The sequence below is a fragment of the Puma concolor genome, chromosome A1, assembly GCF_028749965.1.
Source record: "Puma concolor isolate L17-30 chromosome A1, mPumCon1.1.hap2, whole genome shotgun sequence".
Lineage (NCBI taxonomy): Eukaryota > Metazoa > Chordata > Mammalia > Carnivora > Felidae > Puma > Puma concolor.
Genome location: NC_141667.1, coordinates 68393438 through 68414913, shown reverse-complemented (window position 1 = coordinate 68414913; position 21476 = coordinate 68393438). Strand labels below are relative to the sequence as shown.

At 39.6% G+C, this 21476-nt stretch overlaps 1 protein-coding gene across 8 annotated transcripts in view; it reads right to left on the bottom strand.

The window, feature by feature from the left end:
- The window catches only part of EPB41L4A (erythrocyte membrane protein band 4.1 like 4A), a 255704-nt gene that overhangs the window by 122462 nt on the left and 111766 nt on the right, over positions 1–21476 (bottom strand). For 7 of the 8 annotated variants that reach the window (XM_025924337.2, XM_086683617.1, XM_086683457.1 and 4 more), the window contains exon 2: positions 18505–18609. In XM_025924337.2, coding sequence (XP_025780122.1) covers positions 18505–18609 — 105 coding nt within the window. Of the gene's footprint in view, positions 1–18504; positions 18610–19672; positions 19829–21476 lie in introns of those variants that run through there. The other variant, XM_086683513.1, reaches the window with a different exon arrangement.

Genomic DNA, 21476 nt, shown 5'->3' with positions numbered 1-21476 from the left:
CAGACCAGAACTGTCCCCAGAATCCAGCTGCCTACTTGACATTTCCACTTAAATGTCTATCAGAATCTCAAACTTTACAAGTCCAAAAGGGAAATGATGGTTCTAATCCCTCCTAGAAAAACCAGTTCTCCTGCAGTCTCCCGCATCCTCATGTATGACGAAACAGTCCTCCATTGGCTCTGGTCAAAACCTCTTTACCGTCTATCTCTTTGATCCATCTGCAAATCCTGTTGGCTCTATGTTGAAAACGTAAACAGAATCTGGTAAATTCTCACCACTCCCAGATCCAAGCGGTCATCCCAGTTTACCTGGATTTCTTTGGCAACCCCTTTACTGGTAAGCCCTCCATCTACCTGTGCATTGAAAGGAATTCTGTTAAAACAGAGATCAGATCACTTTACACTTCTGTTCAACATCCTGCAGTGGTTTCTCTTCTCACTCAAAGTAAAATCCAAAGTCCTTATGATGGCTGATAAGGCCCTGCAGGATCTGGCCTCACTCTCCACCTCGTGTTTTTGCATGAGGCAGCAGGAAGGACCTGGAGGAGAGTGTAAGTGAAAGCCTTGGGGCCCTCAAGAAGGCTGCTGGGAGGGCCTAAAGGAAAGCAAAGAGAAAGCTGTTAGAAGCAAGAAGAAAGAGGACCCTCACTAGGACAAAGAATTTAGCAATTCTGTTGCCTGTGGCAACATGGAAAATAAAAGATGTCCCTAATGAGTTGGATGATCCAGATAAGGAGATGTGCAGGCAGACTGTTCAAAGTGCAAACTGACTTCTTTTGCTGCCTCCAATGAAATCCAAGAGCAGAGAGATAAGCTGAAAAGAACTGTTAAATATAAAGGATCCAGGTCTTACTGGGTTTGAAAATAAAACTCTCATCCCTAGGTTTATCCTGTAGCAAACAGTGTGCTACAATTAAGAAATGGCTTCTGGGCAAAGACTGAATCCAGAGTGCTGTCAGGAAACCATGGATGTAACTAAAATTTTATTAATTCTCAAAGAGATCAAATATGACCCTTTCAAACTAGCAAAAGGTCTTCTAGGAATCTTAAGGGCATTCTTCGCTAAAAGCCTCACAAGGAATTTCAGGTATAGAAGAGGTTATTTCAAAGTGGTTTGTGGGTGTTGCCTTTGTCTAACAGAGCTGATTATAAATCAATTAATAAGAAATACACAGTGTTTTACGGGGCGCCTGGGTGGCGCAGTCGGTTGAGCGTCCGACTTCAGCCAGGTCACGATCTCGCGCTCCGTGAGTTCGAGCCCCGCGTCAGGCTCTGGGCTGATGGCTTGGAGCCTGGAGCCTGTTTCCGATTCTGTGTCTCCCTCTCTCTCTGCCCCTCCCCCGTTCATGCTCTGTCTCTCTCTGTCCCAAAAATAAATAAACGTTGAAAAAAAAAATTAAAAAAAAAAAAAAAAAAAAAAAAAAAGAAATACACAGTGTTTTTAAACAGAATTAGTTTGGCCTCATCTAAAGGAACAGAGACACTACACACTGAAAAGAGGCTTTTGGACCTCCAATCCTCGACAGGCAAAAGCAGGCTGAGAACACTACTTAGCTGCTAACACACACCACTTTTCATGGAAAGGGAAGAAAAATTCAGAGAACAGAACCAAAAGCCCAGCCAAGCCAATCAACACGTGAACACTCCTAGGCAGTAAGACCAAGCTCTAATTAAAAGAAAAGGCTACATGTGCCTGGCTGGATTTTGGGACTGTTACAGGTGGGTGACTGCTATGTGCCTGTCTCCCCCCATTCTAAATGAAAGTGTCTTTCCAGTTATCCTACCTATGTGTTAAATAGTAGCGTGGGAGGGTGTGAATTTATCTTTCTTACCCCTTTAATTCACAGGTCTTCAGATTGAGAGGAACCATACTTAAGGGTTTTAACTTGAAGAACAATACCAGAGCCTGATTTGATGAAAACGTGGACCTCAAGTATGACCTCCAAATCTCATCATAAATGAGATTTGGGGAGACCTTGGGAGGACAGGTGCATTTTACATGCAGGAAGAATGCAAATACTTTTGGCCAGGAGACAGACTCCTGTTTAAAAACAATTTTTTTTAATGTTTATTTATTTTTAGAGAGAGAGAGAGAGCAAGCAGAGGAGGGGCAGAGAGAGAGGGAGACACAGAATCCAAAGAAGGCTCCAGGCTTTGAGCTGTCAGCACAGAGCCCAACGCGTGGCATGAACTCACAGACTGCAAGATCATCACCTGAGCCAAAGTTGGACATTTAATCAACTGAGCCACCCAGGTGCCCCTAGACTCCTGTTTTAAAGCTTGTCTGCAAACTGGTTGACACTCTTCCCATCAAATGGTATAATCTACTCTCTCTTCCTTTCCAATTTCCTAAAATGAAAATAACCAAGGTCTCAGGACTGACAGATCCTATGAGAAAAGGGCTGAATCCTATGAATGGGACCTAAGACATCGATTTTGTGTGGCCCAGGAGACACTTGTTCTTTCTTAGCAATTTCTGCTGACATTTCAGATAGCTGAAGTTGCTCCCTACACATTCCTAGCATCTGCATAAGTGAGGTATCACTGTTCAGACTAGGGAATCATTTCATCTTGAAATAAAATCTTAAATCTGACATACTCTGAAGCTGTAGTAATTAAAGTACACAGGTGGTTTAGCTAGGGTTTGGTTAAAGTCTGTTCTAGTAACTGAACACAAACATAGCTTTATTTTATTTTTTTTACATTTATTTATTTTTGAGAGACAGAGAGAGACAGAGCACCAGTCGGGGAGGGGCAGAGAGAGAATGAGACACAGAATCCGAAGCAGGCTCCAGGCTCCGAGCTGTCCGTGCAGAGCCCAATGCGGGGTTTGAACTCACGAACCATGAGATCATGACCTAAGCTGAAATCAGACACTTAACTGACTGAGCCACCCAGGCGCTCCAAACACAGCTTTAACTAACATGTTACTTGGCACAGAGGAGCCAAGCCAACCCCAGGGATTATGAAGTAAGTAGGCTGTAGACTCCCTGCTCAGCGCCACTGCATGGTTATGCCCAACTCACACAGCTAGCACAGCTGCACATGGCAGCCTTGCCCTTTTTATTCTGCATTTATAGTCTATTTCTCCCTAACAACCTTAAAACCCCTAAAATCTCATGACTTTAAAAACCTAGGGATTCCTAAATGTGACTCTAGCCTTTCAGGAGCCCAAACTATTCACCTAACGTCTCTTCTTGGATGTCCACTGGGCATCTTAAGCTTCACCTATCCCAAATACAACTATTGACTCCTCCACCCCTTGCAAAACCCAGCTCTTCAGTCAGATCCTATCACGTCCACGCTTGAAATTCTTAACAGTATCATCTATGTGGCCCACCCCAGGCTGCTAGGCCCTATGTAATGTGAACCCTACCAATCCCACTTCATCACCCTCTTTCTTGCTACGATCTTGTATCACTGGTCTTCTTCTAGTTCTGGAACACCTCATATTTGTCCCTGCCTTAGGGCCACTGCCCTGCTGGCTCCTTCTGTCCACTAGGACCTTCCCTTCTTGCCATGCAAATCTCATTTTAAATGTCATCTCAGAGATGCTTTTTCTGACCACACAAGAGAAATGGCATCCCAGTCACTTTGGCACATCATCTTCTGCAAAGCACCTATCACTACCTGATATCTGAACATACATGTGTGGTTTGTAGAATATAAACTCTAAGACTATTGCTGACCATTGCACTCTAGTTCCTGAGACACAGTGGTTAGTCAGTAAATATTTATTGCATGATTGAAATGGAGATGAGAAATAGCAAATGCTCTTCTTTCCTCACAGTCCCAGATCAGGGATGCTGAAGAGAATAAGAACACTAAAGAATGTTAAACAAGAAATTTCCTCAATAAAAATCCTCTGTAAAATATCCTGCAACTCCAAAAATTGATATCTTTTTTTTAAGTTTTTTAAAATTTCTTTATTTTGAGAGAGAGAGAGAGGGAGGGAGAGAGGCAGGCAGAGGGAGAGGGAGAGGGGCAGAGAGGGATAGAGGGAGAGAGAGAATCCCAAGCAGACTCTGCACTGTCAGCACAGAGCCCAATGTGGGGCTTGAACCCATGAACCACAAGATCATGACCTGAACCAAAATCAAGAGTCAGATGCTTAACCAACTGAGCCACCCAGGCACCCCATGGGTATCTTATAAGAAAAAAACTAAGCTCCTATATACCATCAGCTTTTAAAGGGCCTATTTTTGTTGACTCAAAAAGTAACTTTCACAGCAAAATACACAGTCCAAAAGAGAAAATGGCTAAGTCTTGCCTTCCACCTCTCCCACAAGCACCTGCCCAATTTTGAACAATTCCTGGAGCACCTCTTTACTGGACTTGGTCACACAAAAGGTAGGCAAACTGGTCACCTTAGCTTTTAGAGCATACAATATATTTGAAACTTCATAAAATTTAAGACAAAATAATATAGGAACAACACATAAAATACATCTTTTCAAGTAGGCTACCAGCATATCCCAATCAAATATCTTTTTATATTCATGGAGAAAATCCTTTTAAGATTCAGAATAAAGTCAACTCAAGGTCAATTTATCACTGGTTTGTATCAAAACTCTAAATTAAAAAAAAAAAAAAACTAGCTTCCAATGATAATCAAGAAAATGTCTAGAATCATTAACTCTAAAACCACTGCTTTCTCATTAGCCAATCAATCAACTGTCTGAAATTCTATCCTGTATAGTTCATTTTGATTTAACCAGGGAGAAGAACAGTCTAACCTAATAAAATGTTCTTAGTAAAGAAATCAGCAATATTCTTGTCACACACTTACGCAACTAAGAAGATGTGGGTCACAGAAAGCCTGTTTTCATTGACAAAACCACTTAGCATGTCCACATACCTTATTTAAATACAAGCCTATGTGGGGGCATACACACACATGCACACACACACGCACACACACACATGCACACACGCACACACACACATGCACACACGCACACACACACTGAGGTTCCTACCCATCATTCTTGACAGTTTTGTTTTAACGTATTTTGTGCCCTTGTCTTTTTCACCTGTTCCTTTTTTTTTTTAATCTCTTTTTGGTGGAAAAGGGCACCGGGTGCCATTAATGAAGAAACAACTTTCTATGCAAGACAGAATTCAATTCAATTCCCCATCTCCCTAAACCTGAAAAACAACAAACTTATGAAAGCTACAGGAAAAAATATTTTAGTATAGTACACGTGACCGATGGATTGTGCCTATTGTGATCAACCACCTAAGAGAAAAGGATGGAGAAAAAAAAAAAAGGAAGAGAATTAAAATTAAGTTCAAGATACACCATGAAGTGGACTCTAGGCAAAGCTAGGTCCTTCAAAAACATTTTTGAAACCAGGTCAACATCAACACATGCAACAAAGAAACCAAAGAACAATCAAAGCGTGCTCTGCTTCTCCCCAGGTGCTACAGGAAGGAAAGCACGCACACACAGAGCAGCTGGCAGTTTGGTAGGCTCCCTCTCCCCAATTCCCACACTTCTTTCAGGCATGTTGGGTCCTGAATTCTCATGATGCATCACATGACTGTGCTCAGAAGAGATCAGACCCACTCTAAACAGAAAATAACTCCAGAGAAACATCTCTTCCTTTCTAAATAGAAACTGTTCGTCACTCTAAATAGAAAAAGCTACTGTTTTATAAAAAATAGTATTTATTAGGAGCACTTTTTCTTTTAAATTATGGGATCCACAACCATAGAGCTACCTATGGCATTACCTGAACTCAGATTCTCATCCCTTCTACCACATGACCTACCACTGGAGAAGAATATTCTACATAGCACACAGTAGCTGCCAGCACACTAATATCATATACCTATAATTCCTTACAATCCCATGCATTTCCCACCTAACTTCCTAACATCTCGTAAAGCTTTTTTTTTTTTTTAATACTGATGAAATCTGGTTAAAATGAACAACAGGAAAAGCCTTTCATAAAAGAAGCGAGGCAATACATTCAAAGAACAGCGGAGGAAGGAGATAGCAGACATAGGAAGACAAGACAGGGGAAGGTACTCACCAAGTCCTCTTGTCTAGGTCAGAGTTCTTTTGTTTACTACTATGACAGATCACTCAGGTGCCAGGGATAAAAGGTGCTAACAGAGTGAAGCATAGCACACAATCCCTGTCAAGCAGTATCCCATCAAGTGGGGATATTATTGAACAGGCAAAAGCAATGCAGTATTTGAAGGCAGGAGTAAGCCTAAGGCTTTTCTGGAAAGTAACGGAAAGCTTCGGGAAGAAGGGTAACATCAGCGATATCTCAGCTGCGATGGTGAGGAAGAGCGGGATTGAACCAAGTAAAATGAGGAACAGAAGAGCACAGGTAGACAGTTCAGGTAGGGGAAGCACTCCACCCTGGGACACACAGGTAGGGAGCAGCAGGCAGTTCTGTGCAGCTGTGTCCTAGGTTCCCCCACCAGGACTGCGGTGTGGGTGCTGGATGAGGGGGTGGGTGGAGACAAGAGCTGTACTGCAAGAGAAGCAGCTCAAGAGCATGCAAGGGCCACATATCTTGCAACCCACATTAAGAAATTCCTGAATTTTCCCTTAGGAATCTGTTAGAGCATTTCAAGCCACAGAGGAAAGACATCAATAAAGTTGATGTTCTGGAAGAAAACTGCATCTGCAGCGGGGCAAACATTGTAGGCAGCATGAGTAAAGACAGAAAGCCGGCTTGGAAAGCTTTTACAGAAATTCAAATTCATGTGCTGACCGAAACTAGAATTCAGAGACGGAGATCGATTCTGGAGAGGCTAAGAGGTGACCATCAATCCTGTTCACCATTGCTATCCCAGGGTTGGGGTCCCAGTAGCCCTTTTCACTCTCCAAAGTACCCTGGGTTTGGGGGTGAACTCTATAGTTACTCTGTTAAGCAGCAGAATGGAAAGGGCTTGGGGACTGGTTAGCCATGAGGGGATGGAGAGACAATCGAGTAAGGAATGACCCTATTCTGAGCAGTGAGGATGGTGGTGGATTTCGTTAAGGTATTGATGCAGGCCCCTCAGGGATATGCACCTGAGGATTTCCCAAAGGGCACAAAGGCAACAGGTAGTTGCTAGGGACTGAATTCCCAGATCCTCAGCTTCCACATACATTCCTGCCTGGAACTGACCTAAAACAGCCCTGAGATTGAGGTGCCACACCTGTTCTCCTTTCCACTGAGCTCCCCTAGCACAGTTCCCCCCTTCCAAAACAAGGGAGAAACACGCTTCTTATCCATTTGAATCTCTCTCTGGCACACTGCCCCAGGGTGTGAAAAATCCCAGAAGAAACATGGCAACATTTTTAAATACCAGTATTAGCGAAGCTGCCTTTAATAAAGACACCATTAATTATATCTTTCCCTACATATTTCTGGTAAGGACTAGGCAAGGTGATAGAAGAATGGTATTTTGGCCCATAGTTGAGTTACTTGGATGTCATATATAGAATAGGGGGCAGCATGGGGCGCCTGGGTGGCTCAGTTGTTAAGCGTCCGACTTTGGCTCAGTTAATGGTCTCACAGTTCAGTTCGTGAGTTCAAACCCCATGTTGGGCTCTGGCCTGACAGCTCAGAGCCTGGAGCCTGCTTTGGATTCTATGTCTCCCTCTCTCTACCCTTCCCCCACTCACTCTCACAAAAATGAACAGGAAGGAAGGAAGGAAGGAAGGAAGGAAGGAAGGAAGGAAGGAAGGAAGGAAGGGAGGGAGGGAGGGAGGGAGGGAGGAAAGAAAAGGGAGCAGCAGAGAAATGATGATTTTTGTTTAATTATCTGTCAACTTCCATCTTAAAACTATTATGCATGGCTCATGAAGAAGATCCACATAAGAATAAAATAAATCAAAGTTCTGGTAGGCCTATCTCATCTAAGTGACAAAACACCATGTCTTATCTGTCCATCTGTCTCAAATAAAATTCAAAAGTGAAACACTTTTCACAGAGCACATGTTAACATTTTTATTTAAACTGACAAATGACAGAAAGCAACTGGTTTGGCTGGGTGGTTTGGCAATGACTCTTTGGTTTGCCAAAGAGTTTTATGTTGGATGTTTTCCATACACTGAATGAACTAAATCTGCAGCTCCAAGACTCTGATGAAAATATAAAGTACATAATTAGATAAAAGCATTTTATCAAAAATCTTGCATTGGCAAATGCACATTAAAATTAACAATTTTTAATTTTCCTAGTCCTTTTCCAACTAAATTGGATAAAATCTGGTGCCTCCAAGTAAAAGGGAAGAAAAAACATAACTAGCACTCTTTTGATAAATCACAGTAAAAAATTTTTAATTTTCTTAATGTTTACGTTATTTCTGAGGGGGGCGGGGAGAGAGAGTGAGGAAGTGGGGGAGAGGCAGAGAGAGAGGGAGACACAGAATCCAAGGCAGGCTCCAGGCTCTGAGCAGTCAGCACAGAGCCCGACACGGGGCTCAAACTCAAGAACCGCGAGACCGTGACCTGAGCTGAAGTCAGACGCTTAACTGACTGAGCCACCCAAGCAACTCACAGAAAAATATTTTTAATTCATTTCCCAGAAATTGTGAAGTTGAATTACTACAATGATTAACAAATTGTAAGTCAAGTGGTTCTGAATTCATTGCTTTCAACTCAATTGAAAGGGAACCCAATTAGTGGTCTCAGAAATCACTGCTCTCAGGAACATAAGAGCAAATTTACAGGGGACAATGCATTTGAGGTACTAGATTAATAAAAATATCTTTAGACGATGGATCATCACGTGATTTTTGGCATATAATTCAGGAGTTCAAGGAATTGAAGGAATTGAATATAATTCCTTCCTTTTCTATCTTCCTTCCACAGTAGACAAGGTTACTCAGTGCTCATATCTGTAAAAAATCAAAATAAAAAAATTAAATTGTTACTGAGCCATATCTCACTCCAGGAATATATTATAATCATCCAGGAAGGTGGGGGAGGTACACAGACTAATCAAGAAGAAAAAGCCCCATCCATTTCATTAAGAGATGCATTTCCAACTTTTTACTTTTAGTAATTATTAGAATATATAATATTTTGCTTTTAATTATATAATGATAACCATGGTAATAATAACTACTCTTATGGCTCAGTAACAATTGTAGCCTTAAGGTCTCATGAAGTGAAGTTTTAAAATTTTAATGTATATGTATATTATTGTGGATAAATACATTTTATTAATAGAAATATAGGGCAAAATTCTATGAAGAAAGTGAAATCGAATGCAAGTTTAAGGAGATAAAAGGGGTAAAGAAAAATTTCTGACTTTTGATGAAGAGCTTGTTCACATATATTTTTTAAAGGTTAGTGAGTACAAAATTGCTAGGATATATAGATTCAGTGGATACACTTAAGAGTAATGTGACAGATTTTATAATGTCAATATTTATAACCCCCAAACTTGCATCTGTTTAAATTTATGACACAATTTTTATCCTCAACTTAAAATTCTCAACACAGGCACATAGGTTTTTTAAAAAATTCTATAAAATCACCATCAAGAAATTTTTTTAGTAAGAACACGTCTGGAGGGCAAGATGATGACTTCAGTTTTGAACATGTTGCATTTGTGGGTACCACCTGAGGGACATCCAAGTGCACAGTAAGAGCTAACTTACTTATCACACAGTTTAAAGCACGGAGCTGGATGTTTTCTACAGACTCCTTAAATCCTCACTATCACCCTTTGAAGTGGTACTATTAATGTCACCACTTTAGAAATGGGGATACTGAGGCTCAGAGAAGTTAAAAGATTCACCCAATATCACACAGCTCTCCCAACTAGTAGAATATATATGAATCCAGACAGTTGGCATGAAGAGTCTGTATTCTTTGCACCGTATAATGCCTCTTGGGAGGTCTAACTGGAAATACACATTTGAGGGTCACGTGAGCCTTTAGATGGTAACTTAAACCATGAAGCATTTGAGATTAGGTAGGGAGAGTGACATTTTTTTAGCAGCAGGAAAATGAGAGCCTCAATGTTAGGGGTCTTTATGAAGATGCTTCTGGCATTCCAATGCAGGCCCCTGGACTCTTGAAAAGCCTCCAGCCATAGTTTCTCAAGGTTTTTCTTTTTCCAGGTACCATTCATTCATATGTTGGTGACAGTCCTCCCAGGCTGCTGCACTGTTTAGGATACTCTTTATAACATCAAAGGGCTACTGAAGAAAACCTTTCCGCTTCTTGATCTTTACCCTCTATGCCCCACTGGATGCTTGAAGATGTTTCAAATAGTACAAGCCCCACCCCCGCCCAGTTTTACTGATATAATTGGCATATGACATTGTATTAGTCTAAGGTGTACAATATAATGATTTGATATATGTACATACTGTGAAATGATCACAGAAGTCAACAACCATCACCTTAGTTATTTTTTCTTGTGATAAGAACTTTCAAGGACCACTCTCTTAGCAACTTTCAAATATACAATATTGTTAACTACAGTCATCACGTGGTACATTAATCTTCAGAAGTCATAGCTGGAAGTTTTTACTTGTTGACCACCATCACCCATCCCATTCCCCTACCCCCCTGGAAACCACCAATCTGTTCTCTGTATCTATGAGCTTGGTTTTTGTTTCTGTTTTTCAGGTTCCACATATAAATAAGATCATACAGTAATTGTCTTTGTCTTATATCACTCGGCATAATGCATTTAAGGTCTGTCATGTTGTAATATGATAGGAAAAGATAGGATTCAGTAAGCAGAGAGGGAAAGATTAGGACCTGAGGTCCATGGGTGGGGGGAAAAAACACATATTTTAGAATACTGTCTGACCACAGCAAACCCCCTCAGGCATAAAGTTCCTCATAAGAATGACACCACCACCTCGGGTTTCCCTCAGGAATTGGACTAAAGACCTAATTAAAAGTAAGTAGTAGACCATAAAACACATGACCCGCAAGGAATGATATGACCGTAGACCACCCTGCATACAATGGAAATAGTCAATCAGGAATGGAACAGCCCAGCACTTAGAGCTATGGAGCCAATAAGGGTAGAACCTGAGAAGGAATAAGGGGGAATGGTAGGGGAAGGGCTGACCAGAACCTTATAAAACAAAGACCCTCGTCTATTGTCATGGATATTCACTTTTGAATGCCCCTTCTCTGTAAGGAGAACTTTCATACTATTCTTCCTTTCTCTAATAAACTTTTGCCTGCCGCTCATTTTGTGCCCACCTCTTTACTCCTTGAAGCAGCGAGACAACAAACCTCGGGTATTGAGGTAAAAAATACTGCAACATTGCCACAAACAGGACTTCCTTATTTTTATGGCTATATAATATTCCATTTTATATACATATTTTATATATATAACTATTTATAATTATATATTATGTGTGTGTATATAACTATATACACATATATACATATATATTACTATATACATATACATATATATAGTTATATATACACACACACATAATCTATATATAACTATAATCTCACATCTTGACCCCATTCATTCATTGATAGACACAGGTTGTTTCCCTGTCTTGGCTATAACAGTTTCAACTTGTAATAATCCAGCATGACCAACTTTCTGTCTTTCTTTGCAACAAACAGGACTCACATCACTTACACATCTTATAGGTCAATATGGGTACTTGTCAGAACACAGAGTTACAGAAAGTGAAATCTCACACTGCAAAATACAATAAATCAGGCTGCAAAGAAGAACACCATTTACTTATATGGCAGAGCCTACCTGCTAGTGCTCAATGGATAGGGATCATTTTTGCTCAAGTAACAGAGTATTTGGGGAAGGGGAAGCATACAAATGTATACATAGTTTAGTTTATATTTTTTAATGAAGTTATTTCAGAGACAAATAGTGCCAGAAGTAATAGCATTAAATGGGTGAGCCTGTATCCAGGTAGAGTATTAGAAAATCATTGACAAAATCATACCAACATTTTTAGGAAGGGGCAAAGGTAAAATGATCATCAAGACTGAATAGGAATAACCAGAAGAAAACCTGAATAAGAAGAAAACAGGAGAATGTATTGTCATAAGAACAAAATGAGATTTCAAGGGGTGAGTCATTAGGGTCAACTCAACCATAAGGTCAAGAAAGACAAGGGTTGAAATTATCACTTGGAGTTAGCAACCAGAAACCCTGAGGACAGTTTCAGTGCCATGATAGGTATCAAAGCTGAACTGTGAGAAGTTTAGGACTAAACAGGATTTGAGAAGTGGAGACAATGAATCTAGACAACGCTTCCTGGAGGTTAGGTGTGGCACAGAGGGAGTCAATAAGGCGATAGACAGACAAGGGCATGGGTATGGAGTAAGCATAGTTTTAAACGATAGAGACTTGAGCATGCCCAAACTCTAAAGGAAAGGATGGAAAAGGGAGGGAGAGGGCCAGGGCTAGTGATAAAAACCAATAATAATAATTAAAAAAATAAAATGAGAAGATCCAGGTCAGAGGCATTGGGGCTCTTCTACTGTGAGAGGAAAAGGAAGGATGAGTAAGAAGTGACTAAGAGTGTGTGGAGGGTCAAGAAGTTGGGAAGCTACCATCTGATTGTCTTTATTGTCTTGGTGAAGCAAAAGAAGAGTTCACTGAAGGAAGAGGGTATTTGCATGCTGGCTGTATCTCCAGGCTACACATTTTCCTCCTTTGACCTCTGAAGTCATAGATAGGGCAGAAGATCCAACATCCTCAGTCTCAAAGCCAGGTTGAAGTCCATACTCTGAAAAACTCCATATATTGAACTTCTGCCTTTGAAAGAGAAATTTGTAAAGGGGATCCAAGGGCTAACATTAACGTAAGACATGATAACTGTTCATTTTAAAACCCGAAGTAATATTGGGATATCACATTTCTCCTTACTACTGCTTTCAATATCAATTAGACTCATCTTCAAAAATCTCCAGAGATCTTTAAGAGTATGGAGCTTATTTGACTTTGTCTCTTCTATCCTCCAGACTGTTTCCTCCCTTCCCCTACTCCACCTTTTTAAAAAAATACATCACCAGTAGTATTTTCCTCCGTCCTAGTTTCAACATGAAAGGCTTTCTACGCATTTCACACCTTATAATCTACAAAGAGCCTTCACATTTTCTCTACTTTTGTCCTGTAACAATCTTGAGAGTTGGGAGGGTGCATTATTCTTAACATTCAGAAAAATTAAGTGACTTGAACATTCAGGACTCAGACTTGTGTTGTCACTCCAAAGGCAGTTAGTTATCTGTTCTACCACATCACATTCCACTTACAGCAACTTCTGAACACCCAAGAGATGGCTCAAGTTTCTGCCAGTCTCAGAGTAATTTCAAATTCATCCAATTATTTAAAGAAGTCTGTGCTGTAATTTCAATTCGCTGCCTATCATTAATAGATCTCATCATCCCTCCCCCATAATAAGGAACCCGGCTAATCGTGAAGAAGCAACTACTATTGCTCACAGACAGTTGGGGATGCACATGAAGCCCTAATCACAGAGAAATCCTGAGCATCTGCAGGAGGATAGAGACTATAATGACCCAGGAAAGTAATGGTCTTTCAGGTTTGTGCCTAACTGGTGAATGTAAACAAGAAAGCCTTTATATTTCCACTGAGCAAGCAAAATTAAAATGCTTCCCGCTGTAACCACGTGTATTAGTTTCTTTTTTGCAGCTGTAACAAATTACCATAAACTTGGCCTAAAACAACAAAATTTTATCATCTTACAATTCTGAAGGTCAGAAATCCAAAATGGTCTCACGGGGCACAATGGACTGAATGTTTGCTCCCTCCGGCACCAAATTCATATGTTTAAACCTTAATCCTAATATGTTGTTATTTGGAGGTGGGGCCTTTGAGAGATAATTAAGGTCACAAGCGGTGAGCCTTCATGAATGGGATTAGTGCCCTTACAAGAAGAGGTCAGTTGAGCTAGCTAATGCTCTTTTTGCCACGTGAAGTTACAAGGAGAACTGGATTGTCTACAACCTGGAAGAGGGCTCTCACCCAATCATGCTGGCACTCTCATCTCAGGTTTCCAGCCTCCGTACTATGAGAAATCAACAGTTCTTGTTTATGTCATCAGTCCATGGTGATTTGTTAGAGCCAACCTAAACTAAGACGCTGGGCTGTTTCTTCTGGAGGCTCCAGGGCAGAATCCGTTTCTGTGATTTTTCAGCTTCTAGTGGCTGCCTGCACTCTCTGGATCAAGGTCCCCTTCCAGTAATCACATGATTTTGACCTCTGCCTCCACTGTTATATTTCTGTCTCTCTGACTCTCCTGTCATGTCTAAGGGGGCTTCTAATTACATGATCCTACCTGGATAATTTAGGATGATGTCCTTGTACAAGATCCTTAATCATAAGTGCAAAGTCATTTTTGCCATGTAAGGTGATATTTACAGGTGCTGGGGATTAGTATGCTCAGCCAAGAGACACCTGGAACCCATTCAAAGCAAAGACACACCAAGCTGAACTGCCAAGCTACACACCATATGCAGAGAATGAAGTGTTCCTGCTGGGCTAGCAACCAAATTGAAGACAGTCAGTCCTAGAATGTACTGGGGAGAGCCATCTTCTCTGGAAGTTCTGCTTTTCTAGAGCAATGGTCAGTATATATGAGAATTTTAAATATTTACCGCTAGTAAGTGGCAGGGTCCTTCAATAAATCTGGGTCTTTCTGTTATGTGTGTTCTCATAATTCCTCTCATCTACCTTAAACTGAGGCTGGGAATTTTCTGTTAAGTTGAACCAAGGCCCTGATATGAAAGAGCTACATCCCTTGCACAGGTCAGTCTTGATCAAGAAAGAACCAGAATGACACAAGCCAAAGCAGAGCAGAAAGTAGGATGTATGCCCAGGCTAAGTGGTCTCCTGTGTATCGTTAGGAAAAGGAAGGGCGAGTATGTGAACCCCACTGCATATCTTTAAGAGACTGTTTTATAAAACTAAGCCTGAATTGAGGCAGACAGCATTGTGTGTTAATTCAGTCCCAATAAGCATGTCTTCATGAAGAAATGCTTTTATTTCCTAGGGGTTCTTTTATAGACCCTACCTGAAAAGTGAAGTTAAGAAATGATGGTGCCCAATCTTCCAAACCAAGTCAGCTGTACTCTGTGGAGAGAAGTTTGCTTTACAAACGTTTGCTTCTGCCTAGCTGTCACCCTTTACACATAGGTGACACCTGAATCAACGCATTTGTTACATGAATTTCCTAGGGCTTGGTTTTATGAAATGTATAGTTTAATAAAACTTGTGTTTCATTTAATATTCCAGGCAGCAAATTTCCTTTCCTCAGAATTCCTGAGACTATGTGAAAAACAGAGAGAGCTCTAGCACAGGGCCTGCACATATTAGACATTCTTTAAATTGCTGTTGAACGACCACATAAAAGCATAAATACACAAAAAAGGCCTAAATAAACTCTCTTGCCACAGGTCAATCTGAGAAGAGGACTTGTTGGAACATACCATTTAACTCCTCTCAACAAACCCTAAGTATATAAATTGGGGAAGATAATTCCTTAGTATCCTACATCTGCAAAACCATTCCATCTTACATGCAAGCAAGTCGGGATATTGTGTGGTTGAAGGTCTTGGACACATGAAGCCTTGCGTCTGAATTCTGGTGCTAATACTTGCTGGTTATGTGATCTTGGGGAAGTGGCTTAACCTTTTCAGCTTCCATTTCTTCATCTCTGATAGTATGATAATAATATTTAGCTTGCAAAGTTGTTTTGAGCAGGTAATGACAACATGTGGAAAATGTTCAACAGTTTCTGGTGCACTGATGACAAAGATGGTGATGGATGGTGGTGATGATGACATGTCTAGATCCAGCCTTTTGGTTACCCTGCTCCTCAAGAACAGACAAGTTCCCTGCTATGTGAGGTCCATGTGCCTTAGAGACATGCCTCTCAGTCTGCCCCCAGCCAGAGTCTAGGCATGGCCCCAAGGCACTATCCACTGCCAAGGGGAGGGAGGGAGGGAGCCTAGGGCTTCTCACTGATATGAGACACTTCTTCTTAATCCTCATCTTTCTTCTCTTTTACCCCTAGCTCCTTCTCCTACTTTCTCTTTTTATTTGTCTTAAGAGTTGACCTAAAAGGTCCCTCTCAGGGCCTCCAAGTCTTTTCTATGTAGATCTTATTTATGTTCAAGATTGTTGCAAAGCATTCCCTACTAAAAGCAAACCTTTTGGTGCAGAAAAAGATCAAAGCAATGCAGAAAATCCAATCTAATGGACAGTAATTCAGGCAAATTCACAGAAATCATTATTTTTAAAGACAAATTTTTCACTGTGTCCTGTGCCATTCTAACACATGGTTATTTAAATTTTTACCTTAAGTAACTAAGAGCTATGTAGGGCTGCTCTTACTAACATAGAAGATAGAGAAATGTGAATTTGGGTTCACTGACAATTTCCCTAGAAACAAAGCTGTGCCTTGGGTGGTTGCCCTTCTGGAGTGAAAAGCCTGCCAGAGCTATTCCCTGAGGGAAATCCTTAGTTCTGCCTCAATACCCAAAAGAAGCGAAGCAGTAATGGAATCACATTTCTACCTGGATATATACTTCAGCCCTCCAGTATGCTTTGATGTAATGGTTACGTAAAGGAGGGGCAAATTTTCATGACCTTATTCTCACAGCTTCCTACAATAAAAAAATATATATACATAAAGCAATCAGACAATACATTTTGATGTGAAAAGACTAAGGAATATTTACAAATCACTTCTACTTTATCTTTGTTCACTACAAAGAACTAAATTCAGGAGGCAAAAAATAGATTTTGCATGTGATTTACACACCTGATGTTCTTACCATATCAAAAAACATGACTTAAGAGCTTTCTCATTCTAACTGTAATTTATTTTCTTCTAAAACCTGCAACGCAAACCCTATCACAAATGCCAACCCTTAGGAATAAAGGTAGGAGAAAAAAAATGTTGATCTTAATATAAACCCTAGAAAACTTTGACTATTTATCAGTATCAACTGCTAATTCTTTTTGCAATGATACAGGCCATTGTTTGAAAATCTCTGGCTTTTTTCATATGTTTTTTCCCTTTGAAAAGTTTTTTAAAAAAGGAGGGAGATAAAGTCTATATAATTTTAGCACGACAGTCAATCTTTCCAGGCATGGTCTGACATACCAGATAAGATCAGGAACCAGTGGTGTTCTCTGCTAGGAAAAATGTTCTTTCAAAAATATGAATGTGATGCAAGATAGCTTCGATAGCCTTCAATTTAATCTTTCAATATGGATTTACAGTTCTGCAGTATTGACTTATGTCCTATACAGGATAGAATTCAGGCAACTCCTGAAGATGTCCATTTCCCTTTCTTTGAAGTGTGCCTTAATGACCGCTTGCCTTTAGAAAGCTATTCCTCTCTATGGAAAGCTAACCAACACACCCAATTTTTTATTCCTGCTTTGTGAAATCCTCCTGTGAAACAAAACAGATTATGAAACTAGCTCAGGAAAAATCACAAGTTACCACCATGAATAGCATTCCATTTGCCTGTCTCTTCTCATCCTAGCACATTCCTGTGACCAGGACAGAAAAAAACCCACTCAGACAATCATGTGCCTCACTGAACAGACCCCAGATGATCCACTGGAGGCTGCGAGAAATGAGGAAGGAAGAAGAGGAAATCTTTATTCCAACAGGAGTTGAATAGCATGAAAATAAAAGCCAAACAGGATTTTTAAGGTAAGGTAAGCATTTTGCACAAGAAGACTGTGTCTGAGGTTAAGATATTCCTCAGACTAAAACGGAAGTCACTAATGAATATCCTTTCATACCCCAAACCACCACCTCCAAAGTCTTTCCTCATTTATCATCCAAGAAATTGCTTTTCAGACTTATAACCATATAGAATCTATACTAACCAATGTAGTGAGTTTCTTAGTAATTCTACTATCCAACCAGCCAGAAAGATGTTATAAGTTAAACTTCGTGAATGATTAACATCAGACACCAAAAACTTGGCTGCCTTTATTACTTACTCCATCAAGCTCATGAATGAAAGCCCCTACTTATTTATTTTATAATTACTCATCCAACTTCTAAAACTTAGGTAAGTACCTTTTTAATACTGCATTTTTTCTCTCTTTAACCATTAACTTTCGTAAAAGGCAGTAAGTAAATATCTGTGGCCTCAAAAGACTCGCCACAAAAAAGAAAAAAAAAACAAGACTAGCCACTTGCCTCCTAACATATTTATTACATGGCTTATTCAGTTCTCCTAACAGCATAAATGAAAAGTACTCTCTAGGATATGGTTCTAAAAATGTAAACCAGGAAAGTCTACTGCAAACAGAAACACATACAAAGAAGTTGTGAATCCTGCAATTCTACAAACTTTTGGCAGAAGAGAAAACAAAATGCAAAAAAAACATTAGCAAGGGAAAACATGTTAAAGGTTTTCAACATCATTTTCAGTTACAAAGAAACTGCCTACCTAAAACCACATCAGGAAAAGCCAGAGAGAGAGAGTGAAATTTATAACCAGAAAAATTTAATATGAAGTCATTGTACTCACTGTCTGATGGCTTCTGTCACAGTAACGCAGCCCAAAATAATCTATCTCCACAAGGTTTATGTGTCGGAATACGTGGTCAAGAACAACAGAACCTTTCGTTGACTTCTGCAAAAATAATTCACAGTTTTACTTTTTTAACAAGGTGTCTTCTCTTTCTCAGTGGGACATGGGCACAGCTCTCATCTTCTATTAGCTTTGCCCACAGTGTAAGTGATTTTAGTGGCCCACAGCTCCCTCTTTAAGGTTTGCCTCAATTACAAAGAAAAATAGGGTTTCAAGTAAAGTGTATTCAAGAAATTGCTTTGTAAAACGATTTTTAAATTGTAGTGGGTTTTTAATTAATATAAGCTTCTTTTCTTAAGGGACTGTAAATTATCTTCAGGACAAAATTCTTCTCTTAATAAAGATAATCTTTTATATGAAAAGCATCTAATGAATTCATCAGACACCACTCACTTTGGTTAAAATCCCACAGTTCTTTCACTTTAAAAAGCAATTTTCACCTCTAGCATCATTCTCACAACTAACACAGAAGATACACAGAATTAAAATGACAATAGCCAAAGCTTTTATTTTCAATCCTCAACTGCTAAACCCATAGATTAAAGCTGCCAAAGTTAATGTTCTGAAAAGCCCTTGTGAAGAAATTTTACTTTATCTCTTTCATATGAGCACAGACATAAAGAGAACATTTCCCCTGGCTGCTTTGTAAGATCTAATATATTAAGATCTAAAATATTAAATACCAATTATCACACGTATAAGGTAAACATTTAATCAGCAAGCACCACTCCACATATGACATTAATCTTGAAAATAATCCATTTCAGTGCTCTCCGTACAGATACAGACTTTTCCTTTCTTTTGCCCCTCATTGGCAGGTACAACAGGGTAGTTAAGAGAAATCTCCAAGAAGTGACACATTGTGTTAAGGAAGTAAGGCTTTGTTCAGTTGAATTTTTCCCCAGAGAATTACCATTCTGTGCTTGCTCATATATGGAGGGTACTCAAAACTGCACTGCTCTTAGAAAATGAATCTGTAATGTAAGGGAAATGTTTTGCTTAAATGTATTATAAAATGGATGATAAGAGGTGATAAAAGTACCCACTGGGAGAAAATAGCTCTTGTTACAAAACCCATAGGTATTTTTGTTTTCCTCTAAATTACCTTCATTAAACTTAATTGGTGTCTTTTTCAAAATCCATTGGATGATTTATAAACAAAAGCACTTCCATGATGGATCTTTGGTTTGGGACATGTTCTCCAATAATAACAATGCCACATCCAGTAAATGCTTCTTTGTGCTCATGTATTTAGGTGTTTAGCTAGGGTACAAATCTGGAAGCAAAATTACTCTTTCTAAGGATACACATACTTAACATTACAATGGACACTGCCAAAAAGACCATTACAACTTCTTCAATGGAAGTATGTTTCCCCTTTGCCAACATTTGGCTGAGCAAAATTTTCCCCATCTGATTGAGCAAAACAGGGGAGAGGGTAACTGTTCTAATTTGCATTTTCCATATACTTACAAAAGTAAGTGTTCCATCATCTGCTTACTAACCAATTGCATTTTCTAGCATTTGGGTTAGGCATGCTCTAACCCGAGGTATATGAGCAAATTCTCCTTACTTTGTATATTTAGTTCTTCATTCTGTCTGGAAATTATTTTTGTGCTTGGGATAAGGGCCTAATTTTGTTTCCAAATGGATAGACAACAGCACCACTGTTTACTGAATAGGTCATGATTACTTTTTTGATATGATAAAAACTTCATCATCTACTAAAGTAGCCCTTATTCTATCCCATGGATTATTCCTTAACCAATCCTCAATGATTTTAATGACTTCAATTTTAATGTAATGTATTGGTATCCATCATTCTTTTCCAAACTGTCTTTGCAAATTCTTATACATTTTTCTCTACTGGAGGAAGTTTAGAACCAGATTGCTAATTATTTTTTAAGTTTTTATTTTAATTCCAGTAGTTAGCATACAGTGTTAAACTCCTTTCAAGTATACAATATAGTAATCCAACAGTTCCATATCACCTGATGCTCATCATGAGCAGTGCACTCCTTAATCCCCATCGCCTATTTCACCCACCCACCCCCACCTCCCCTCTGATAACCCTCAGTTCTCTATAATTGAGTCTGTTTCTTTTTTTTTTTAATGTTTATTTTGAGAGAGAGAGAGCATGCACAAAAGTGAGCAGAGGAGGGGCAGACAGAGAGGGAGAGAGAGAATTCCAAGTAGGCTCTGCACCATCTGCAGAGAGCCCAACACGGGGCTTGATCCCATAGAACTGTGAGATCATGACCTGAGCTAAAATCAAGAGTCAAACACTTGATTGAGTAGCCACCCAGGTGCCCCTGATTGAGTCTATTTCTTGATTTTCTTATTTTCTTCCTTTGCTGGTTTGTTTCTTAGATTCCACACATGAGTAAAATCATATAGTATTTGTCTTTCTCTTATTTCACTTAGCATAATACTATCTAGCTCCATCCATGTTGTTACAAATGGCAAAATTACATTCTTTTTGTGGTTGAGTAATATTGCAGTGTGTGTGTGTGTGTGTGTGTGTGTGTGTGTTGTGTGTGTGTGTGTGTGTGTTCCTTATCCATTCATCAATTGATGGACACTTGGGCTGTTTCCATAGTTTGGCTGTTGTAAATAATGATGTTATAAACAGAGAGGTGCATGTATCCCTCTGAATTAGTGTTTTTGTATTCTTTGGGTAAATACCCAGCAGTGTGATTGCTGCATCATAGAGTAGTTCTATTTTTAACTTTTTGAGGAACCTCTATACTGTTTTCCACAGTGGCTGCGCCAGTTTGCATCTTTACCAATAGTGCAAGGGAGTTCCCCTTCCTCCATACCCTCGCCAATACCTGTTGTTTCTTATGTATTTTATTTTAGCCATTCTGACAGGTGTGAGGTGGTATCTGATTGTAGGTTTGATTTATATT